At 39.2% G+C, this 26167-nt stretch overlaps 1 protein-coding gene across 3 annotated transcripts; it reads right to left on the bottom strand.

The window, feature by feature from the left end:
• STX16 (syntaxin 16) lies at positions 1–26167 on the bottom strand. 3 transcript variants are annotated; one of them, XR_010024032.1, is made up of 9 exons: positions 25221–26167; positions 10466–10573; positions 9827–9967; positions 8732–8897; positions 7578–7669; positions 6856–6999; positions 5595–5675; positions 2704–3056; positions 1–660 (listed from the first exon to the last, which is right to left on the bottom strand). XR_010024032.1 is itself a non-coding variant. In XM_063101673.1 (8 exons), exons 1-8 carry the CDS (start codon positions 25350–25352, stop codon positions 2952–2954), a joined length of 969 nt encoding a protein of 322 aa, XP_062957743.1. In that variant the 5' UTR covers positions 25353–26167; the 3' UTR covers positions 1–2951. The 3 variants fall into 3 exon arrangements, 2 of the variants coding, with proteins under 2 accessions (XP_062957743.1, XP_062957754.1); XM_063101673.1 differs by having other exon boundaries at positions 1–3056; XM_063101684.1 differs by lacking the exon at positions 25221–26167 and adding an exon at positions 17526–17532 and having other exon boundaries at positions 1–3056.

The following is a 26167-nucleotide window of genomic DNA, read 5'->3' as shown; positions in this document are numbered from 1 at the left end:
TTCTTTAATCTGCATGACTGCTTTATTGTACAAAAAGTTTCCAGTAACAGTAAATTAGTTTTAAAAAAGGACAAAAAAAGTCATTTTGGATAGAAGCACTTCACTAATTGCTTTATTTAAGCATATGAGAAAAAAGTCTTATCTGACCAATTAGGTTGGAAGGGTTTTATTACCTTTAAGAAGCCATTAGCTAGGGTAAAACACTGAAAGCACTTGTGTCAAAACAAATAAATAATGCTCTCTCAATTAGCAGAGAAAGAGGCAAATTCGTTAAATTAGAGACATTGCACGCGGCATGGCCCAGCCAGCACCACCACCCCCAAAACGAACAAAACGAGACAGCAGTTTTCAGTTACAATCTCAGGAAAGATCAGAAGCTTTGGAGAACTGACTGTAAACATTTCCGTTTTTCCTCCCAGCTCCGCTTAACTGAAGCCACCCCAGGACACTTTAAAGGGGACAAGTGTCCAGAGGCCCATCTCGGGGTGCCTAGAGGGAGCCTTCCCTACTGGGCCTCTTCTCCAAGGGTGCACTGCACTGCAGGCCAGGGAAGAGACTGGACTGAGCACCTGTCGCCTCCACGGAAGGGTCTGACGTGCCCACGGACAACAGCTGTCATCAGGCAAAGGAGGCCATCTTGTTCAGAGGGAAAGAATTACCCTGAGGTACCAAGACATGATTATCAATTTTCTCTTACTTCCTCAAATGCTATTGATCTTTCCCCAAGTATAGGCTCAACAGAAAAATACAGTGGTTTGAGGACCCAAGCAGGTCGGTGAACAGGCTCTGGGGCCAGCTCCATGCTGGGTCTGTCCATTTCCTGCACTGGGCCACCAGTTATGGTAGCAGACAGCTGGGATTTTAGCCAGCACTGCACTGATTTCAGGCAGAATGGGACAATTCCCCCATGCCCACATGTAATCCTTAAAACAATTTCTAATCAGATCTATTATTTTACCCAATGGGCTAGGGGCACAATAATCAACACTAATCACCTTATTTGGTAAAAATAAATATAAATAAATGGTGATTCTTTCTTAAAGATCACTTTCCTTCAAGGATTAATAAGACTGAGCATTTTAAGAAGCTTCAACAATGATCTAGTATTGCCTCTGTAGAGCATTTTTGAGGCAAATCCCCTAATGTGAACAGCCCCACTCCTATGAGCAACTGGTCTACCTTTGAACATCTCAACCATTGGGTTAAAATGGGACTAAAGAACCTACAGTGAGTGACTCTCAAGATCTGTAGAAGCCCCACATTTCAGAGGTGATTGCGGAGGCGCCAGATCTGTATTCCATGATCCTCTTTCCTAATGTTTGTCAGGGAATACCATGCTATTTCCTGAAATGCCAGGGACACCTTAGGATCATTGTCATCCACGTCACATCAATAATTTAAAAACCAGTGGCTGCCTGGAGGCATAAACAACTTGGGAAAGGGAGGCTGGGGCAGAGGTTTGGGTGTTGAGCCCATGATCTGTTTGGACAACTTGAATCTCTGGAAGCAAGTTCAAAGTCAATTCTACAGAGACATCTTACGTGACTGATCCAAATAAAGCGTAACATATTTAATGAGGTCATGCTCTTCTTAAACTTTTTAAGAGAAGCAAAAACAATGGAAAAGCCATCAAAAATTACGCAAAGACCATTAAAACTATACTGGTGTCAATTAAAACAGGGCCAATAAACAGTTTTCAAAGTTATCATCACTTCCCACATTACTCTACAGTTCCAGGAATATATTCGAGCACCATATTGACAGTAGGTAAGTAAACGACAGAGTCCTGCTTTGGTGATCTGATCTATGCTCACACAACCGAAGGATTTCCTCCTAGTCAAATTTTCACAATCCTCGGAAATATGCCTACGTTCTGGGCATTGCTAAGTGGCAGTTGAAGAGCCGATAAATCAAATCACTGGTGGAATATTTTACTTTGAAATAGAGTGATGTTTGGTTAATAATTTGAGGTCCACTAACCCTAAATGGGGTGACCCATTTAAAAAGGCCTCTGTGTAAATTCACAGTTCATTAAATGGAGTCTGGTTTGAACAGGTCATTATGTAGTTAGTATGTAAGTAATGGACTGAGCAAGGGTGGCCGGGGACGGCCACAGGGACACATTGGCTGTATCTGGTGACTTTCATGACACTGTCAAGCTTCCTTATAACATGAGGTTCATTCAAATCACCAACTTTTACATTTAGATGGTTTTGTTTACTAACTCCTTTTGGTTTACAGTAGAAAATGCAGTGCAAAAATCTTAAATGAGGAATACTCTATTTACAATTAATTTAAACTTATATAGCTGTTTTAACTGGCCCATCTAAATGTGTTAATTAACATCAATGATGGTTTCTTATTTTTCACACTTTGTTACTCTGATCATTAACAGTGATGGAATAGCTAAATTAAGTTAATGGGGAATGGATTATAAATTCTTAAAGGACTTCTTAGTTTGTTTTCAACTGTAAAATATAGAGAGAAAGATGAAGAGGAATTTTTGCCTCTACTAATAAATTTTGGTACCAAATTTCTTAAAAACCAGATGGTTAAAAAAAATTTTTCCAAAAATTATTTTAACATGCTGCTCAAACATGACTGCTAGAAAAATAGCATATACACGTATAATACTGAACAGCTTCTGCAGTGCCTGTAAACTTTCAACTCATTTTCTCTTTCTCAAAAAAATATATATTATACCTGATCACAGAACTCAATCTCTATTCTGCAACAGTATCAAAGGTCCGTAAGTTCTTGACAGTGAAGGAAAAACAAAAGCCCATTCCCCTCGCTGAGCACGACTGGGAGGAGGAGTCCATGGAAAGGTTTGCTGCCCCAACTCTCGGATCCGGGGGCCGCACCTCCGCAGGCAGCCAGCCAAGCACGGGCTGAGCCCCTCACACCTGGGAAATCCACGCAGCCAGCACACCATGAGAACCCAACGTCACTTAGCGAGACTTCACGCCGACGAGGACAACAATGAGGACAATGATGATGACAAATAATATTAAAATCACAAGCATCTTCCGATTCTTCTTTTGATACTGCTCTGCCTGCAGAAAGAGGAGGGAAAAAAGGCAGTCATTTTCCCCCAAATCCCAGATCAAGTCTCAGTCAATTCCAGTTTGGGCTTCTGCTTCTATCTGCACATAACTGACATCTCTGCTACAGGCTATGTTACTGTAATCCCTTCAATAATTAAAGTGAATTCAATCAAAAGGAGTGGACAAGTCCCATGATCTGAGAGCTACTTATTTATCCTGGACTTATGAATGCACTTGTTTGAAATTACCGTTAAGCCAAAAGCTGACGGAGAAGTCAAAGATCATGCCTCTGGATCCAGATGGACTTGCTCCTGCCTGCCTTGACTCCCACTTACTGTCATGAACCGCTCTTCCAATAAGAGCTGTCTGTTTCTGGACACTGTTCTTTAAATGAATGCACACCTCATTCACTATGAAATGAAACAACTGGTTGAAGCCACCATAACCAGTAGATAAGGAACTGAGGGTTCCAAAGAGGCCAGTTTTCTACCTCCCCTGAATTTGGAAATAAGAAAAAAATTCTTCCTTTGAAATAAAAACAGGTATATATGCCCCATGGATGCCAAGTGCAGAGAAAACACACCTGAGGCAAGGTCTCCCTGCACGAATGACGACACAACAGAGGAGCTTCCGCAAGCTCAACCTAGGGACGGGGCCCGCCCTCAGCACCCCTTCACCACGTTGTGCAGGGAGCACCATGAGTCCACCATACCTAGGGGCGGAAGTGCTAAAGCACCCCATGTTGCTACTGATGGACACAGAACCCTGAGAAGGGGAAGCCGGGATAGAGGCAAGTGGAGAGGGGTCTCTAAGCACATCCTAGGAGCACACCCTGCCCTTCTACAGATGTTGCTACTGCAGCACACAGAGGACGAAGAGCAGACGGTAGGTGGCAAGACCTGATCAGAACAGCCAATCTCTTCTGCTCTCCCTCCCTGGCCCCATACCAACCTTCTGACTGGTGGTTTTGTTTCCTAAATAAGCCCATCTGACCCATCTGGAGGAGCCCCTCATCAACTGGGAGGAAACATCAGGACAGGTAAGACTTCTGGAGAGTCAGGTCAGCGTGAGCAACACCCATGACTCCACCACCTGCAGACAAGCCAACTGCCCGGAAAGAGTAGCCCTGCTGTGGCAACAGCATGACCTGGGAGGCAAGGGGGGCATGCTTCCTTTTCTAATAAGTACCCCAGAACACTAGGGAAGCCAATGCAAAATAATATACTTTAAAACCTCTCAAAATGATTTATACAGTAGAACCTAAAACGAAATTTTCAGTTCCCACTAGATTTGTTCACTCCTGTGGAGAAAGCTTTTCCCTTTATTTGTGTTATATTACAAAACATGTTTCACTAGATTTTATTTAAGAAACTTCAAAACCAATGCATAATTTAGCAGCATATCAAAACCTGGGTACTATAGAGTGAGAAACTAAAGCTAGTTTTCACTTTTAATATACAGGGCTTGGCAACTAAGTTAATCTAAATGCTTGAAAAGCCTCTGTGTACACTGGCAAGACTCCCTTCCCCATTCTCAGCAGATACCTCACTCCCACCCAGCCCTGGGCAACAGCATGCTGCGAAGACCATTCAGGGTTTCTGGTCAGACTTGTGCAGGGTTTGACTTTTTGTAAACCTGATACTACTATTAGATGAGCCCATCTCAGCTATAGAAGCAATTGGTTTCAGAAAAATGGTAGAGTAGGACATTAGTGAATTGAAAAACTGCTCATTATATGGCTAAAAATAACACTGGGTCTCAAAGATACAAGAAAACGGACAAAATTTATTTTATTTGGAAGTATTATTATTGTATTCTTTTTAAAGGAAATATGTACCCAATTATATATGAGAGCCACTCAGAAGTGTATGCATATGTTTCTCATAACTGATTATAAGATTTCTAAGATGCTTTTCATTTATTTTTAGAAAAGATAGAAATTAACAAATATCATGAAAAACACCCTGGAAATAGCTACCTTATCAGCAAAGAATAAGAGAGCTAATACTCTCACTTCAACAAACTTCTCTTTTCTCAAGGTAATACACAGATATGCTGTGGTAATTAATGGGAAAATTAGATTTTTATCTTCCCCTGAATGATTCTCCCACCAGCAATTCATCAGAAATGCGTCACAACAAGAGGGACTGAGTCAGCAGCTGCAAGCAGACAGATTTTTCAACACATATTGTAGCAAATGCCCATTCAATTCATTTCCTAAAACAAGAAGACTCAAAAAGGATGGAATATTTTCTAAAAGGAAGAAAACTCCAATCTCTTTAGAATTTACTGTCACAGAAGGGAGTTCTTGGCAGTTCAGAGCTTAGTGTGAGGCACACCTGGAATCACGAACTGCAGTAAAAAAGCAATGACCTACATGGTCGGCTCTGAATGAAATGATGCTGTCCATCTTTACACTGCTGTACGAGAGTTCACAATATACCCAAGAATGCTGAAGACAGTTCTGAAGGAAGAGATCCTCTTAGGAATTCTTGATATTTGATAACAGTTCCTAAAATTCTCACCTATTGAAAGATATGCTATTACCTTGTGAAGCTGTTTCAGGCCATCTTCGGTTTTGATACAGGACTGTTCAACATTATAGTCGATTCTATCAAGGACGGTACCCTGAGTAATAAATGATAGTTACAGATGATCAACAACCGCAACTGGGAAAATTGAACTTCAAAAATGAGATATGCAAATTACAGACATCATCATCCACAGGACGATCTGTTTTACTTAACTGTGTTGTAAAGGTACACACTGAGCTCTGGAATCCATCCTCAAGCAATATTAGGCACAGTGCTGTGTTAGTTGTGATAAAGTCTAGTTCATGAGAAAGAAATACTGACAAACTGAGGTTTCTTTTTTGGATTTAGTCATTATAGGTAATGCCATATTCAGACTTACTGGGGCTTTAAAATATATATGGTTCTTCCCAAATTGAAGGGCTAGCTTCTGTTCCCATTCGCTGCTTAAGTACTTGGATTCAAGTAAGCAAAGAACACCAGTTAAGCTCAACCTGGTTTTGGTTAGGCCTGCAAATTGACTATCATGTCTATCAATGTGAATACAGGTCTCCATGGATTAGAACAGAGAACGGTAAGCTCTGATCCACCATCAAAAATTAAGAATTTGGCCTCAAGAAGAATTTTTAAAATGGTTTAATTTCTTGGTTCAAATAGAAGAAGGGGACACTGGGTTATATGGAAAAAAAAGGGCTTTTATTGAAACATGCTGGATTAGAACAGATAGCAGTTCACTGGGAACTGCTGGAGTAATTAATGTAACTAGATCTTCCATAGCCTGAAACTCCACTTTGCAGTTGGTTTCAGGGGAATCAGGACCCAAATCCCTGCTGGCAAGATAATAAAATGCCTTAATCAGATTTTAACGATGAACAACAACTTAATTCTACTTGAAAGCTAGTGGTTCTAATTGCCATTACACAATAACCTGCCAAAATCAGAAGAGAAATCTTACATACATCTGAGCATGGTCAAAACCAACCAGGTCTCCAAAGTACGGGTGCTCACATGAATGCCCTCGGGGCATGGACCGAGAACATTAAAACATCTATTTTTTATCTAAAAAAAGGTTTATTGACTTTTTTTTTATAGGGAATAACAATAGTCTATCTGTATCATTTGCAAATACATAAACATATAGGTATATATTTGTATACACACATTGGAGGGATAGACTCAAGTTTTTTTCCTGACAGGAGGAAAGGATTAATACAATTTGGAGAAGGACCAGACATTGAGAAGGAAAACCCATTAATGAAGAAGATCAACTCACATACCTGTTCTACGATCATTGCTCCTAAGTCTCTAAATATTTCATTCAGGTCGGAAATAGACTGTATGATCTGGCGTATCTCTCGCTCCCTTTCTTCCACCATCAGTGTATTCTGCTCCACCAGCACTAACTGGTCATCTGTAAAACCCTAGCAAAACAATAGTGCGGAGTCTGTAGGTTAGATTGTTTTCCTCCACTCAGGAATGCTATGGTGTTCCACTTTAGATATGATTTAAAGAAAATTAATTTTGAAAACATTCCTATACAGCACATCAAGAGTAAATAAGCACTTTTTTCCCCCTAACAAGAAAGATCCAAATTCCCCAAACCAGCAGAATCTAGAGCACAGTGGCCAAAAAGTGGGGAGCAGGGAGAGAAGCCCAGGTCTGCAGCCACACAAGGGCTGGGGAGCAAAACCATCAGAGGAAGACCCTGTGCTTCTCTGGGTTCCTTCCAAGAAAGCAAGATGCAAGATTACAAGGTCTCCCTGTGGCTCTTGGGAAGGAAGAAACATTATGGCTATTCTTATGCCTGTTGCAAAAACTATTTGATGGAAATATAAGTCAACAACATTGCTCCATCTGCATTGAGCAGAAGTTAGAGGTCTAGAAAAGAAGGATCGCTTCTCGGCCTTTTGGCTAAGATCAAGTGTAGAGGTCTAGAAGAGAAGGAAACAAAACGGAGTGCAAATGTACAGTAGTCAATTTTTGCAGCCCCTTCACGTACCCGATCGTATAGAGTATTATCGTCTCCATCATCCATTAGTGGTACTGATGTATCAAAAAAATGCTGAGATCTTTCCTCTCGATTCTTCATGCCTATCATAGATAGGAATTCACTTTACTCGAATATGTAAACCATCCTGGCAACTTTTCCACCATTAAAAAAGGGAAATCTAGAGTAAAACTCAACAGTCACATGGAGATATTCTTAGCAGCTTTAAAGAAGCCTATCTCCAAGGGTGAGGGAGGAGAGAGTAAAGGATTATAGACACACAACAATATGCAAGCATCTGGGGTTAGTCAAGACAAAGTCACACAGTAAATGTACAATTCACTTGCTGCCAAGACAAAAATGACACAACCATCTGAGAATCTCTAAGTGAAGCAGAGATATTTGCTCTAACTGCTGTTACAAAACACTTAAATAAAAAACAACAACGATGTTTCTCTCTAGAAGCATCTCCAATAAGAATTCCAAATGGCCCTAATCAAATTTTAGATGTAATACAATTAAAATACAAATATACCAGTTGTCAGAGGGAGGGAAAACAAGTTTGTTTTTGTAGTATGAAGGGACTTTATTGATTACAATGGCAATAAAGAAAAACCCAGTTTACAGGGTAATTGGAATGAGGAAATAATTGAAATTCGGCTTTGCACTATTTCGGAAGAAAAGGTCTGCTGAGCGAATTGGTAGTGCCAGCAGAAGAAGTGTTCAACCTACTCCCAGGAAGGTTTTTCAGACACTCTCAAATACTTTAGTTGTTATGCAAATATGTGGCTTTACATAATAACTGTTTTTTACCTATTTATGAGCAGCTTCCCCCAAACCCCAACATCTAGAAAACAACAGATTTTTAACATGAGCTAGACAGATTTTCAAACTTTTCAAGCCTGACATGGGATAAATTTTGTTTGCTGAGATGTGAACTATTTTGGAGCCCAGCCTCGATCTGTGCCAGGGCTGTGCCTTCATGCTGGGCCACAGTCTCACATGGGGAGGAGACTGCCTTTTGGTGGACAAGGTGTGAATGTGCTCGAAAGCTAACAATGAAAGGTACAGGGCTAAATGGATATAAAGTCACAAAAAAGAAGCAAAGAAAACAAAAAGTTCTTTTCTTACTCAAAATCCCTGAAATAAATCCGGGTGACACTCACGTTTCAGGTAGCCTGACTGTGCATGCCGGAAGCTAGTGGACAGCTCCTGCAGAGCCTGTGCCAGCGAGGCCACCACATTCTGAAGCAGACGCTCCTCCTGTGTGGAGTAGGCCCCGCGGGCCCGGCTGGGCAGGGCCTGCACAGCGCGCTGGCATCTGTGGAAGAGCTGAGAGAACGAGCCCGAGGCTCAGAGCAAGCCGGAGAAGGAAGCCCCTTGGCTAAACCTGTCACCCCTCGCAAGTCACAAGTGAGAAGTGAAATGCTGTTCCTGCAGGCTGGTGTAGAAAAAGGCGAACAGATAAACGCGATCTGAGGCTTAATTTACACACACACAAAGATTTAACTGGATTTCGACTCCTGATATATAGTGCCTGCAGTGTGCCCAGCACTGTGCACTACCATCATGCTGTGTTATATCACTCTATCGTGGCTTTCTTCTTATTTACAGTATGCTATGAAGCAGGTACTACTACTATTATTACTTCTGTTTTACAGATGAGAATGCTAGAGTTATAGAAATTAAATGAGAATCATGCCACTGTCACACTGCCCAGAACAAGGGTTCAAACAGCACTCCAGGGCTTTTCCCATAGCACCAAACTCCTGCTCTGTTAATTAGCACCCAGGAGATTTAAACAAAAAACATAAATACTGAAGTTTAGACACTAGTTGTACTATTTAAAAATTAGTCAAATTTAGCATTTCACAAGAAAATTTTCTAGGATTCTAAATTTCTTTTCAGTTATGGGGACAATATTTTAGCATAACATTTTTTAAGCACTAGTGTACCATAGAAGTTATACATTTTAAAATCAGAGGATTGAACTCAGTGATGCTCTGACTTTAGCTCTATTTAGTCCATCCACAGTAGAATCTAGCAGGAAACAGTCCCTACACCTCTGAGACATCTTGCATGTATGCTGATACTCGGAGGAGCTTGGGCCTCTTGAAGTCCCTTTGCGAACTTCAGGTTGGGACGTGAAGCTCTAGGCCACTGACTCACTGACTAACTCAGAGTAACTCTTAATGGCTTTCAAGATGGCTGTGAGAAGGCTGGGGCTGGCCCTGTCTCCCCAGGATTCCTGGCATGCTCACCTGTGTGATCTCTTGGGTGGTTATTTCAATGGCATGCTCCTCCTCACTGCTGTCATCCAGAGTGGGTCTGTTTAAATGCTTGTCATGAAGGCTGGCTAATTCTTTCATCTTCTGTTTAATCCGGCCAACATCATACTGTATCTAAACAAATGAAGTCACCAGAACTCCACTGATGCCCAGCAGGTATCTGTCTGCCTCCAAGACATTAGCTACACTCAGAATACACAGTTTGGCTTTCAGAGAACATGTTGGCTTGCTGATGTGTGAGCAACTTTTAATTCAAGATACAAGAAAATCAAATACTACTCTTCCTTATTGTACAATTTTTCAATTTCTTTCTATAATTCAGGTAGTTACTGCTATTATTAATACTAAAGCCAAAACTTTAGTTAAAACTAAAATCAAAGGTAATACACACACACACACACACACACACACACACACACGCGCGCAAGCATGCACACATGCACGCACACCCCTTTTTCTTGTGGTCTATAGTATGAACAAACCTAAAGCTAAAGTATTTCTAGGGACATATATTCATGTGTAGCCAAATTAGTTTATATAGCAGATATTTTTAAATATGTTGTCATAATTACTCAAAAAAAATACACAGTGAGAAACTACCATTCAACTTACTTCGTCCACTCCGTCCACCCACTTAGGAGGTGACCGTTTTGTCACTCCAATTGCTGCCTCTGGATCTAAGCTGATGCCTGACACCAGTGCCATACGGTCATCAGCAAGCTGCAGGGAAATAAAGGACATTTAAAATAATTATTCAAATTCCATTTAGATATGCATACTCTTACTCCCTTTTAAATGTTGCTCCCTAAAAAGATATAGAAATGTAGGAGTAAATGCACTTGCCTGTATTATAAACTTGCTTTTGATACTGCTAGGATTTGGAATTGTTTTCCTATCTTTTCATGCACCAGTTCTTAATTTCCCTGGACACACTTGAGAACATGAATTTGACTTGATCTGGCTATAGAAATGTAATAAAAAAGTCAACAAAAGATCCTTAAAAGAAAGACCTCTTAGTACTAGTACTGTGATAGAATGGCATGAACCTCAACAATTAATGTGATCACACACAGTCAAAAAAAACCCCACTAAGCTGTAAATGGAACTAATACAAAATTTTCAATAGCAGCAAGGTTTATTTACATACACTTAGCTTATTTTGCAAATAGAGCTGATTCAGTTATCTTAGTCATGAAACCATTAACCATGTGTTAAAATGTGTGAAAGAATTGCCTAAAACAGTTAGCAAATTACCTACCATTTGGCAAAAGCAATCCTTAAAATCTCAATGCAATCTTACAGTCATTTCTTTTCTTCAGTTAAATGTCCACAGGCAACATTTTCCCTTATTTTGAAATGATATCGATAATTTCTATTTATTTTAACTATATAACATACTGCCTTAGAAAGCTTTTAAAAATGGGAGGAAAATCATGGCTTTGGCATGGTTAAGCTGTTTTCTCACCTGGAGGCAGTGAACTGGCTAAAAGGATCTTCAGGTGCCCTCGGAGCTCAGAATTTTTAAATGCCAGTTTCAAAAGATCCAAATGATGATCAAAACATAAAGGAAAATAGTCTATAAAAGTCCTTTACAGATAATACTTCGTAGGTTTTCTAAATCACACTGTAGAATTGGGAGAAGAATTTGTATTGCTTTTCTTCCCCCTTGCCTGCATTTATCTAAACTTACTTTTTCATTATTTGCTTTTCTAACAATAAAGGAACAATACAAAAATTAAAATTCAACAGATGAAGGGAGAAAAATATCACATAAAGAAAAACCTAGATTAAAAGAACTCTTGAAGTAACAAGCCCGAAATCCTGAACAGAGAGTTCATAGCAAAATTCCTAAAGCAAATTGGTGCCTTCACCATCAACCACCCCTGCGCCCCTGGTGTGGTTCTGCCTCCCTGTGCTTTAGGCACTCCATGTACTCTGGGGCACCGAGTCCACTCAGAGAATGCACCTTGCACAGCGACCACACTGAAGGGACCAGGCCCCCAGAGTGTCTGTGAGCCGTGATAAAATGCACCAGTGTTCACCTGCCACGTGGATGCTGCAGGCCCAGTGTCATTTTGGTTCTTAAACAAATAGTGTGTCATCCAAACCCACATGTCTGGGGATCTAAGTGTGTGATGTAAAATCCTCAACCACCACTACCTTTTGTTTATTTTTAAAGAGCTCACTAATAGGAATTTTACTTTCCTTTTATGACTTTAATCCTCACAAAAACTAGGTGAGCTAGGAACCACTATTCCAACTTATAAAAATGGAAATTAAAACTCAGAAAAGTTAAGGAGCTTGCCCAAGGTCACAGAGCTATTACGTGACAGATTAAAAGCTGGGTCAGCTGACTCCAGAAGACCCTTCCACTCTACAAGCTGCCAATCACTCTGGCAGGCCCATGAAATGTAACTGCAATTTGCTAAGAAAATGAGTCAGGACAACAAGCCATCAGATTAAAACAATGACAAAACACAGTACTGTGATTCATTCCCCACCAACTGCATCAGGGACTGTAGATCAGGCTTCAAGTGAGCACATAAGTGTCAGTAAAATCCACCTCTTGCTGGCCATCTGTGGGCATGGAGACAAGGCACAGACCTCATCCTAGAGGCAAAGCTGTTTATTCCTCATAACTCTGCTATACGGTCACCAAGAGGGCCACGATTTTGTAGAGGACACAGTGATTAAGGCAGAGGGACAAACCTCATACCCAGCTACGCAGCAGTGCTGGACACAGTTACTGCTGGACTGGATGGAGCAGGACTTGAACTTACAACTCCAGCTGTTTAAACAAATAAAAACCTAATTGCTAAGGTACCTCTTCATGGGTCATAGAATTTCTGCTATGCCAGTTTATTATCTAATCCACCATATGTATTATTGTACCTTATTTCAAGAGTAATAATAATAATTTGTTTTATTTATAGTGATTTTATAGTTTTTAAACTCATGATCTTATTTTGTTTTTTTTTTATTGTTTACAAACACATATTAAACTAAAAAGATACACAGAAAGATGGCATCACTCTCTCTAAATTTACCTGCATTTTGATTAGGTACCATTTTATCCAAAACAAATAAATTATAAACCATATACGAAAAGTCAGTTGAAGTGGATTCAAATCTTAGGAAAGTACTTGATTTTACACAATGGATGTGTTTCCCCAAAATTAGAGGTAAATCAAAGTTGGGGAGAATACACTCTTCCTTAAGGGTCCTAAGGAAGCTTGCTAATTAAGAGATCTCTACATGAAGGGGACAGATGCTAGCCCATCCATTTGGTATTAGCTTGCCCACATGGTGTCTATCAGGATTTTGCCAGTAAAATAGAACAGCTGATTCTTTGAGAATGCAAACTTTAAATAGCAAATAATTTGTCCCCTTTGATACAGTCTGTACACTATAGCTCATCATGATAAAGAAACGCTGCCCTACTGAGAAGAAATGTCATTTCCTTTCTCACTATGGATTTGTAATATGTCTCACAGTCTGTACCATCAAAAATCAGGCCAGTATGTTTTGGGAAGGGAAAACAACTGAAGATAAATGTCAACTGTTTGAAATGGGAACAAATACAAACATAAAAAAAATTAAGTGGAAAATAATCACCCTTTCAACTTCAGAAAATTCACTCCCCATTTAAAAATGTTTTCTTATTTCTGAATATCCAGCATATATATCAATTTTCAAAAACCTGCCAAATTTCTGATTCTCTACTTAGCTTATCCTTGCTGAATTTCAACTCAGTCCCCTCTACAAATAAATATATGATGTTGGTTACTGAAGCTTTTCTTAAATGGACTTGTGCTTCTGAAATTTAAAAAAAAAAAAAATTCTATATTTTTTAAATAAGAAAAAATTTTTTATGAAAATAGTACTTACGAGAATTGAGAATTTAAGATTTCCTATCTCTCTGACTTGTAGTTCTGTCTTCCAAGAACTACTGCGGTATGCTACCCTAACCCAGAGTCATTGTTCCTGAGGGAAATGCAAAAAAATTCCAATAGATGCTCAAAACAGCACACCCAAATGGCTTTCTTGCTAGTCTCTCTAAAGTTATCCTTTGCCCTTGGAAATCCACTTTAGATACTGACATCTGTCCCTTAAGAGAGTACCAGACACTATGGACAAGCTCTTGATGTATGAAAGAAACACATACTCTCTCATAAATTTTGCTGTTCCAAACATACAACCTTCCTACTCTGCAAAACCCTGTCTTTACGTGAAGGCTGATTTAGTATACTGTAAGATTAAGCAAACAGCAAATCCTCTGTAGAAACTGGAAAAGTCAGATACACCTCCTCCCCATCTAAAAAAAAATAAGCAAAGTTCAGCCATAATGCATTGGTAATGAGAACAATATTGTCAATTCTGGACTGTCTGTGGCAATGAACATTTAAAAAGTCCAAAAGGGACGTTGGAAATTACAGTCTGGCAACTCCTGCTCCCACGTGAGACTCTGGGAGCATGCATGATGAAGTCAGCCCAAGATGAGTTATGCTTATAACTCACCGGGCTCAGAGGGCTCAGAGACTTCTCTAACAGACAACTAGGCTGAAGACAACTCAGAGTTCTTGGAGGAGTGAATAGCATGTGGATGAAAGAGAATCACGGGATGTCAGCACTACATTTTTTTTAACCTGTGATAATTCAAACATAATGTTCAAAAAAGGCACTCTTTAAACTGTACAAAAATACTGAAATAATCTGAGAATCATATCACTTTGATACTAATTAATGTTGTTAGTTTCACTGACTTTTCTTTTTCTCAACTAATATATACACCGTTTTAAAAAACAAGGTAGGAGGAATAATTATTGGTCTTCTGTCAGCCCTGTACTAAGCACTTCTACTGACTTGACCTTTTTCAGTCCCAACAAAAATCCTTCAGAGGGGCACTTCTCCCTATTTTACAAATATGGACACTGAAGCCAAGCTGGGCTCAGGGACTTTCTCAAGCCTTCATCAGTAGGGTGACCAGTGGGCTGGAATCCCAGCACAGCCTGGGCTTTCCCAGATGCCCTCTACGTCACCCCGCCCTCCCCAGGCTGTGTGTTTAGAAGCTTGACATTTACAACTTGTAATTTTTTAATAGTTCCTATTTTGAATTTAAAAAAACAATTTGAGAGATTACTTTGTCATAGGAGGGGAAGTAGATTAGAGACAGAGAACAAAAGAGAGGCCAGACACTTCCTCGGATAAGAGAATGAACACTGGGTGGGCTTCATCCTCAGGGGACATCTTAGCATTTTCTGAGAAGAATGAAGAGTGGTAGCTCCAGGGTACTCAGATGTGAGTAGGACAATGACTAAAATGGACAGACCGCAGGAAGCCTCTGAGTGAGCAGAAGCCACAGATGCCTTTACTCTAAGAGGCCCAAGTGATGCGCCATTGGGTATGTTTGCTTGGGCCTCACCTATAAAGTAGCAGGTTTCCACTTAATCCACTCTGGGATCTGGGAGACACTTTTAGTATTCCCAGAAGACACCAATTTGAAGCCCTACTTTGGCTTCAGTGAAACAAGCCTCTTCCACCTTCCCAACTACATCCCCAGCTCCTAGTTTAGCACCTGGCACTTCTTAGTGAAGGAAACACAGTTACAACTAGCTGAATGAGTCAACATGAAAGAACGAAATGAATGAATGAGGTAAGTAAAATACATGTCATGTACAATTCTGGAAGCTATACTTCATGGAAAATAAGATGGTGCTGGACAAAGGAGAAAAAGGGGCACATGAAATACACAAGGGGGTAAGGTGGCCATGAGTAGCCAGAATGGACAGACTGGTTGGTGAGCTCCGGACACCAAACTCACGTTTCTAACAGCACATGGGGTTTGTGTGGAGAAATGGCTCTCTACTCAGGGTCTCTGACCACAGAATGTGAAGACCCGCTTTTGAACACCCAGAGGCTAAGAATAACAAAAGCAAAAGGGCCTGCAGGTTCATATAGCGGATAGACAGTTTCTGGAACTTGCTGCGTGAAGAGGAAGTAGGAAAGACTGGAGATTGGTTCCGATGGCAGACCCCGAGTAATGATAACCACTTACGTGCCATCCTCAGACGACTACCCAAATGCTTCTTCAACCACAGTCATTCTATTGTCTTACCCCATCCTACAGGGGGTCATGAGTTCCCTACTTTCAAACTTTTCTAAAAAGTAACATCTATTCTAAAACCACCCACTCTCTAAGCCCCCAAGCCTTTCCATCCTTGTCCACTGTACCGGAGGTCCTTTAACTTCACTGCCTGTGAGCTGAGTGACCTCTACTTCCCCAGAGCCCCAGATCTGGGAAAGGTGTTAGCAGCGAGAGGCCCTGCCTGGGGACAGCATTCCTCATGCAGACATGGCCATGGCACCTGGCTCAATGAGCTACAGCTACAGGCTTGTTTTTAAATACTAATTGTTTTTTAGTAATAAAAGTAACACATGCAAATGGTTTAAAAGTATATATCTACCCTAAGAAAAGGGTCTGTAATAGCAAGGAAGTTTCTTTTCCATCCCAGACTTTCCATGGGGGTATCCACCATTAATAGTTTCTTGTGTATCTTTTCAGAAATATTTTAAGCACACACAAGCATAAATGGTAGTTGTTTTTCTTAACAAAAAAGGAAAGAGAAAAGGAGTGGGAATCACATTTTCCACACTGTTTTGCAGCAAGCTTCCTTCCACTTAGTGATGTGTCTGGGAGCTCATTCTACTGCAGCCCTCATAGACGGGCCTCACTAACAGTTACAGAATACTTGAGATGCTATATAATTGATTTATCCAGCTCCCAATGAAGGACATTTAGGTTGTGCCCAGTCTGTTGATATTATCAACTAGTTACAGTTTTCAGAATTTATAGGTAAATCTTAATTTACTAGTAAGGTAAAGTGGTTTTGAAGATAGTGATCCTAATCCCACCTTACTGTTCATACTTCTAAATTAAAACGAACACAAACCCCTCCCCAACAATTACTCTTTTTAAAAGGTCTACCCTCAGGAAAAATATTTTTACCCCTTCATCGCTGAAACAGATAATAGACACACAAATATTAACAACAGTAACTCAATCTCATTTTTTCCCAACCCTTTTATTAGAGCTCCTAAAATAAAATGCTATGAATATAGATACTCTGTCCACCTTCTGGGGCAAGATGCTACCCGGGAATGAAAAGGCCATATGCATGCTCCTAGGAAGGGCCCTGCAATGATTAGTGCCACTCACTGCATCCCAAACACGAGTGACAGGAAGGCTCTTCAACAGCCCCAGTGGCTTCAGTCCTACTTAGGTAGGGCTTTCGCCAGACATCCTGACCTTCTAGACTCTACCTGAGCAACTACATACATTACACTACTCTCAGAAATCAGGAAGCTACAGACATAACCCTAAAAACAATCTGTCTTCAAGTTCAAGAAAATGTTCAACCTTTACTGCTTCCAAAGTTGAGACACTTTTCCAAGATTATTTCCTAAACCCTTTTCTAAATCATCACTTCACATGGTATGAAAATATATTAAATAAATTCTAGGTATTAAGTTGTTAATTATAAAGTAATCAAGACAAATACTAAAATAAGTATAAGCTCTGTTAGCATTTTATATGTAACCAAAGACTTCAGAAAAAACAGGTATTATATCAACTAAAATTACCTAACACACAAAAATATTCAAAATACAATACCTCATCCAGCTCCTGAAGATACAGGTTGTTTCCATCAGTCCCATCCAGTGAGGGATAGTAAAAAGAAAGAAGCATGTGGACAGACAGACAGACAAGGTATAGTCAGTCGAGAAAACACTTGAGATTTTAAACAACTCCAAGTTGACTAAAAATAAAAATCTACTAACCAAGCCATTTAAAATGTCCTCTTTCTGATTCTTCCTTTTTTAAGAAAAGCTACATCAATATATGTTTTTATTTTTATTTACTGTAGTTGTTGTTTTGGTAAATGATAGAAAACAAGCAATAAATAGTTGTAAAAATTGGAATACATTAGAAACAAATAAAATATACTTGCTTTAGTTTTCACTAAAATATACTGTTTAATCTGTTTCATGAATATCAAATATCATACACAATATGCCACATTCTAAATTTCCCTTTGGAAGATAGAATAAAAGAGCAAAACTAAAATGTAACTTTATAGGGTCAAATAAATGTTTATTTTAATGTAAATCAACCCTGCAAATGCAACAAAATTAAAAAATGAATGATCCCAAAATTGTCTATGGCTGTATTCAGATAATATTTGAGTGACCACATATGTACGGTTTCTACAAATTAAATCCTGCAGACACGGCTTTATCCGTGGTTATAAGAGAGCTGAGAAACCACTCTTTCCCGGAGAGAGACACAGGTGGTAAAATAAAAGAAAAACTCTTTATTTGCTTGGCATGTATTATTATTATTAGTCTAAAAAGCTCAGTTATTTATAAAGCTATTATAAAAGCAAACAAACAAAACAAAAGCTAAGGAGAGATTTCTGCATAGGGGAGTGGGAAGGGAGAAACTTGGCACCAGAGGGTTAAGATTCTTTTTCAGATCAACGGGGAACTCTATCTTCTGAACAGACATTTACTAATGACAGATAATCTGAACAACGAGGTCTTTTTTTTTTTTTTTACAGTATTGATCACTGAAATAATTAGTGGTGAATTTCAATAATCAACTGTGTTGATTTTTTATGTTTAGCAGTAAATTTAGAAAATAAAAAATATAACTTTCTTATTTAAAAATTAACAGTGCAAATAAAGCTGGTCTAGCAGAGCCAAAATATTATTAAACAATGACAGCAATAAAAATATAATCAAACAACATTCTTCCACGTAAAAATTCAATTAGATGACATAGAAAGCTGAAAATCCTCTTCATTCCTTCTACAGTTTGTTACGAGAGCAAAAGAGAGCTATATTTATACATACACCATGCCATAATAGTAGTATTAGAAGATATTAATAGAGAAGATAGTTTCAAATAAATGGAAATCTAATCTCATTACCTTTTATTTTAAAAGGAAAAAATGTTTTTATTTTTTAAAAGCTAAACATTTTCAGCAAGAAAGCACTGAAATATTTTATTAATAAAACAAGATGCTCCCCCCTAACTTCAGAATCTCAATCTTCTTCCCGTTACTGTGTTCTGCAGCGGCTCCTTGATATTTAATCTTTGAACAAAGTATTACTGCAAACCACAGCTAAAATCTCTGCTACACGTGAGCCTGTCCTCTTGGATTATTAACCCAGCACACACCCCCTGATCTTTTGAGTTCTATAATTATTAGCTGATAAGAGGTAAAACCAGAATTATGTGATTCTAGGGCTAGAAACAACCCTGTCCTTACAAATAAGAAAACTAAACTTCAAAATGTATAAATGCATTGCCTGAAATCTCAGAGCTTGTTAATAATGGTTAGGATGGGGAAAGACCCAGGTGTTCAGGCCTCTTTCCACCCCACCCTCCAGTCTCCCTAATTTTATTAACAATTTGGGGAATTACTTGTGATAGTATTTCCACACCACATCAGGAATTATATTCAGAACATTATCTTTTCAAAGAATCCCCCCATTTACTACTTAAAAACAGAAGGCTTTCAAAATTCCCCCTGCCACCAAATTACCAGGAAATTTAGTCAAGACCTGAATTAAAACCTTTAGAATTACCATCAGGAAAGACCAAAATACAGCCAAATGAAAACACGTTACTACACATCATCACCTTCTAAATCTTTAGAATGTCTAAATCTAGGTTTTTGACCTGCCAATGGCATGCAATCAAGCAAATACTGAAAACTCCAAGCAGCATGTGGAATTTACAGTCTAAAGAACTTTCTACATAAAACTGAAAAATAAGTGGAAACCCATCTGTGTTTACTCAGGAAGTCTGGAAAAGTTGAGCAAAATGAGTTGGAAGTACAGGTCTATGCTATAGTGATATTTACTTTATTTCCGTTACTGCCAAAATAAAAGTTTGCTTCACTTTTATCCAACAAAGTGCCCTTATTCTCAAGTAAGCCTCACTGCTCAAATGGAATCTTTAAAAGCAGAAAAGCAAATAGGTCTAAAGAGAAATATACAATGATTTCATACTTGGATTCTAAAGACAGAGAACTAATTTTCCAACAGACTCAGCCTGGAATAAAACTTAGAACCTTTACTATGCAAGTTAAAAATTGAGCATGCAAGGTTGTAAAGTGAGATAAAGAAAAGATGGTAGCCTATGGTAAGAAAAAAAAAAAGTTCTTCCATTTTCCAAGATCTACAGCACAAGTCCTAGAAAACAGAGCCAGTACCAGCATGGCACAGAAGCAGAGCACAGGGTCTGAAGCCAGGTTTGCCAGAGTTCCAATCACAGCACCACCCCCTCACCTCCCTGCACTGCCCCCCCCCCATTCATTAAGTTTATGATACTAAGCCAGTTTCCTAACTTCTCTAAATCTGTTTCCTTATCTGTATCATGAGAAAAACAATAGCATCTATTTCACAGGGCACTGTGAGGATGACATAAAGTTACACATGGAAAGGGCTTAGCCCAAAGCCAGGCACATAGTAAGCTCTGAGTAAATCTTATTGAATATTGTAGCCAAGGCTGAATAAGGGCCTTGGGTTTCCTACAACCATAGTTAATCCTTAATTTCTTTCTTTTTTTTCCTAAAGCACATGTTTTATTAAAAATAATGTGCTAGTTTCAAACTAATCTAAGACCAATTAACTTGAGCTTCCCTTTATAGATTATGCATCATTTTACAGCGAGTATGGATTAGGCAGTAAACACTAACAAAGTAGCTCCAACCCCCATATTAGATCTATTCCAGGAGATCAAAGGAAATCACACAAATCCATACAGCATCTCATCAGATCAGAAAGACAACTCAACATCTACTTTTCATTCATTGAAAACTACAAATTTTTTGAATGATTATTTAATTTCATAAATCCTTATCAGCTTCCTACAGCCAACCTGCCTGTAATTGCTTGAATGAGGCTCTGCTTTAAAACCCACCCTTGGCTGACAGAATGTCAAGGTTACTTTTGTGTAGTATTGGGTGTACTTCTAAGGATTCTCGTCGGTAACCTTGGGCTGACAGCCACAACACTGTTGTTAACTCTGGATTTCTCCTTTTGAAATTAAAGCTAAGGCTGTGTGCCTTGATCCAGAGAAACAATGTATTAAAACAAATTGAGAAAACACTGCTGAATTGAAATGGCAACTAGAAATCACCTAACTCAAACCCCTCAATTTACAAATGTGGCAAAAGATGTTCAAAAAGATTAAAACCTTGCCTAAAGACATACTCTGAGTAAGCAGCAGAGTGGGACTTAGCCCTAAATCACCAGACTTACAGTCCAATGCTCTTTCCTTTATTTCACGTTGCCCTATGGCATAAACGTGATGGGGCACCCAAAACTGAGGCCAAAAACAGAATGCATGAGAAATGCCAACAAGTGCATTTTGCTGAGAGTCCAAAATCAAACAAAACCCAGTATGTTTTTAACAATTAGTTTTACTAATATTAACACAACCAAGAACACAAACAAATAGAATTTTGTTCATTTCTGGATGCTGAACTTTAAAAAGGATAAAGAAAAACTAGACATCATTCATAAGAAAGAAACTTAACTATGCTGTCTGAGCCGAGAATGCTGAACCTAGAAAAAACTCCGGGGAACAAGAAGGCTGTAGAGTTATCATGCAGAAGAAGGAAGAGGTTTCCTGTGCTGGAGACCCTAGGGCACAGAACTAGAACTAGGACCACAGGGTGGGAGATGCAGACATAGTTGGGATTAACATGGGCAAAGACTTTTAAGATACGGAGTAACTAGCTGGTGGAATTTCCTATCACTGTCACAGAATGTGATCTAGCAAGACAGGCATGTACAAGACAGGCATGAGGGGTTATCACAAATGGGGATGTGGGGCCAAATGACTTTTAGGTCCCTGTGGCCCTCGGGACTTTGTTTTGCCACTACATATCCTCCTTACATTCCTTCTTATTTATGATATATTCCTGAATTCTGCACAAACCTGTAGGGTATACTCAATAACCCCTACCACCAACTACCAACAACTTCTAGTTTTTTCCTCAAACCAAGATGCAAAAAATATAAGTCTAAATTTTTTGAATGATATGGCTTTAGTTATGCTTTGTTATGAGGTACATGAGATACATAAACATATACACACATCACTTCATAATAAATTTCTGCAGCTTTTTCCTCAATAAGGATGTGAACATTCATGATCAGAATTTTTTTAAAAAAATCTATTATTTTAGGTGTGATTTATTTTTAATTGTGTATGAGATAACAAATACACACACCAAAATCAATTTCTACAGCTTTTTCTTCTAATTAGGAACTTAAAATGTCAGGTTATGATTTTTCAAATTAAGTCAAACTGTCAGGTTTAGTTACTTACTTTTTAATTACCTGAGTTTTAGATATATAGTTACAAGCTGTCCCTTTTTAGTTGTTTTACTTTACTATGACACATATATTTGTTTTTCTTTGTAATTTTTCAAGCATTCAAGCAAAGTATGTAAAATGTTATAGTATTCCCCCACTTATTCATCACTAGACCTAACAATTCATAACATTTTGCCTTATTTGTTCCTCTATTTTGGGGGAGGGTTAAGTATTTAAAATAAGTAAGAGACATCTTGATATTTCATTACTAAACATTTCGGTAGGCATCTCTAATAAAATTAACAAATTTGATTCTGATTAGTTTAACTAATTAATAACTTCTTAATATCACCTAACACCTAGTCCATATTCAGATGTAGTTTTGATTTGCTATGTGGTTTTGAAATTTACAAGTCAGAAGCAAAGTTTTACATTTTTTGAGCTAGATATGGAGTGAAAAATATTGCATGAGTTATTCAATACAGTTATTAAAAATCGTGTTAGATAGGGCTTTTTCTACAAAATGTTTATAACACTTTTCCAACTTCCAGGAAAGTTGAAAAAATGATAATCTCTACTTACTCATGCTAGCATCTTGCCAGATTTGATTGTGTGTGCGTGTGTGCACACAGAAATAGTTTCTGTAAAATCACTTGTAAGCAAACTGAACATGGAACACTTCACCCGAAACACTTCAGAAATTTATGATTTACCATGTGTTTTTAATGCACACAATTAAAATATATAAATGTGTTTTCTTTTTAAATTCTTACTTAGGCAATTTTTGTTAGATTGCAAAATCTATTTTTTAGGTAGTCTGAATTGACTACAAGAATATTTTAAATGATCTGATTGCTTTTAATGATCTGAGAAAGATTTTAAACGGTCAGACTAATACAAGTGCTTAACATTTTCAGTAGTATGACATATAGGAAATATTTTTAATGTGCTGACTTAGACACACATTTTTTGTTGGATTTAGAAATCTATTTTCAAGAAACTGTCTGAGTTAGCTAAATATATCTGTACATTTCCTGACATACCTATTTTTCCAAACTGTGTACTTTAGCTAGCCACTTTTAATTATTTTACTTAGCTAGTATCTTTTTTTAAAAAATTGCCTAACTTAGAAAACCATTTTAAAAAGCAGTTTGACTCAGAGATAGACTTTTAAAATCCTGCCTGTTTCTGACATCAGATTTTTAAACTGTCTGACTTGATGGTTAAAAAAAAAAAATCTCATGTTACCCAAAGATTCAGAGTGTGTTGAACTTCATATGATTAAAAATTTAAAAACAAACAATATGTTTTTCAATCAGTTAAAACTGGTGCCCTAGAAACATTAACATGAGTTTTAGTTCTGTTTGTTTTTTTTTCCCCCCACCAGGTAGCATAAAAATCAAGTTATTTAAGGAATGCGCAGTTCTTATTTAACATAACTAAGATCCATTGAGGGATTTTATTCATTCAATTTCTACTCTCTATTTCTTGGCTTATTTCAGGATATTCTTTAAAATCAGCGCTAGAATTAGCCCATTTCCGTGCTCACAGACATCTTTACACTTATTTCAGTGTAATAACATTTCTTTCAGTTTATAAATGTAAAAAACCTTCAAATGCTTAAGTAAATGAAAACCCAAACACACTCCATTCCTATTTTCTATGCTTTCTGACCCAAGTTTACATGCTTTTATTCTGAAACTGTTCACACGGCTTAAATTCGCTTTTCTTTGAGTAATATGGCCAAAGACATTTTCCACTTGTGACTTACAGAAAGGAAAAACTGTCTTTGTAGACATGTCGATAATCACAACATATGACATAATTTTCCAGAAGCATTTAGATAAAATTGTAAAGAAAAAAATTAAAAAGCAATACACTTCCTAAGAGATGAAATAAGTGTATGATTTCCAAAACTGTATATTTCAAGTATAATCCCCAAGAATTTGGTTTTGGGATGACTATTCCCTCATGCTCCAATGCTGCTTCTATTTAAACCCAGCCAGTCTACAGCATGTAGTACTACAGTAAACAGTAGTACTGTCTGCTACTAACAGTTTCACAAATTCGCTTTTTAATTTAAGATATTACATAGCTAATAATCTGTTTGCCACCCCCTATTTAACAGAGCAGTAAACTGAGGCTTAGGAAAGGAAAGTCAGCTGCTATCAAAAACAAACAAAAAACAGTAACCTTTCCAGGACCTCCCTAAAAAAAACTACTGCTAGGCTAAATAAAGGTTCTGGTTAATAAAATCAAAAAACGTGCTATTCTGAGGGGGTTAATTTTCACATGCACACCATGTTTTTTTAAAAAGTTCGAATGAAGGGGAAAGCTTAATTTCCTGTCTGGAAATGGAAAACGAAGAGCCTAGCACCTTACAGTCTCACAAACATGAGCCCCCAGGAAAAACAGTGAAGCAATTATTCACAGGGAACACGGCCACACAGAGGGCTGCGAGGCCATTAAAAGAAAACCGGAGGAAAAAAAATAATAAAAACACAATTCCTTCCTCTTTTGGAGGAGGGAGTTGTTCATTTGCAAGGATTTGAGTCAGTGATCCTGCAACCTGGCCATTAGGGCCAAAGTGAGGCTCACTGTTGGGGGGAGGGCTTAAAACAAAAGGAAACGAAAAGAAGGCTTCAGAAAGGCCCAACGCTTCCGAATCTTAGTGTTAAAACATATGTAAATTGGAGGCGGCCTGTCGTGCAGTGACGACGGGGGCGGGGGGGGGGCTGCGGAAGTGCGGAGAGAGGGCAAGGCAGAGATGGAGCGGGGGCCTAATACTGTTTTTCCCCATCCGGGGTTCTAGATGCCCCCTGACCCTACCCAAGAGACCTTGCATTTCGGTATTATTCTTAGTCTTATTATTCTTATCTTTTTTTTTTAAACAGAGAGACAGACAGAGACAGACAGACAGGCAGAGCCGCAGTGCACACGGTGCGTGTGTCGGAGAGGCCGCCGGGAGACTCACCGCAGCAATGCTACGTGAATGCAGAGGGCTGGAGGTGGTGTGACTACTCACTTGCTCGGCTAACAGCTGCCGGTTTTGGATGGAATTATTCCGCAACAACAAGAAAGCGTCGGTTAAACGCCTGGTGGCCATGTCTCACCCTTTGTGACCCCCCTCTCAGGGGACCCCCGCCCACTTATATTCCTGATTTATTCACTTTTCTTTCTCTTGGCCTCGTCTAGCTGGCCCACCCTTTCATAGAAGCCTCTCTTGACAAGACCTCAGGCCTCAAACCAAAAAAGCGCAGCTTTGCGCTTCGCCAAAGCGCAAAGACCCCTCCTCAAATAACCAAGCTTTCCAATTGTCTGACTCCCCCTACCCAAGCCCTGACTTTGATCTCTAAGCACTTGAATCCCCCCAATCCTTGCTTAGCGAGCCAACGTCCCAGAGACCCCACCCCAATCCAACCTTGGATCTACAAGCGTCTAACTCGCCAATCCGGCTCTGGACTGAGATGTCCTGAAGCCCCCTACCACCGTTAGTCCCTGAGAACCCCAAAGGTCTTTGCCCCTACCCCTAACTTGGCTCTTAGGCGTCGAAGCCTTGCCCTGGGGCCTTGCTCTGACTCAGTTCCCCCACCAGAGGCCTGCCCTAGGCCCTTTTTGGACAATCCGAGGCAGGCTTGGATCCTGGACTCAAAGGCGCCTGCAGCTCCCTTCCTGGGCCTTGTCTGAGTCTGCTCAGGCGCGGCCCGACCTCCTGACCCCTTCCTTTCCTGGGCGGCCTGATTCTCCACTGCCAGCAGATTGCTGGCCTGCAGGAGGACAGCAGGGCCTGCCTGCCCGGCCTTGTCACTCTTCTTCTCCGGCTCCCTCCATCCCCGGATCTGACTGCAGCTCAACCCCGGGCCGTTTCCGTGCTATGGTCCCGGGTTCTGGCGTCCCCCCTGGCCCTCTTCCTGTCCGTCC

The sequence above is a fragment of the Cynocephalus volans genome, chromosome 1 (genome assembly GCF_027409185.1).
Source record: "Cynocephalus volans isolate mCynVol1 chromosome 1, mCynVol1.pri, whole genome shotgun sequence".
NCBI classification, from domain to species: domain Eukaryota; kingdom Metazoa; phylum Chordata; class Mammalia; order Dermoptera; family Cynocephalidae; genus Cynocephalus; species Cynocephalus volans.
The sequence above is the reverse complement of the archived record's forward strand: the minus strand, read 5'-3'. Positions and strand labels throughout refer to the sequence as shown.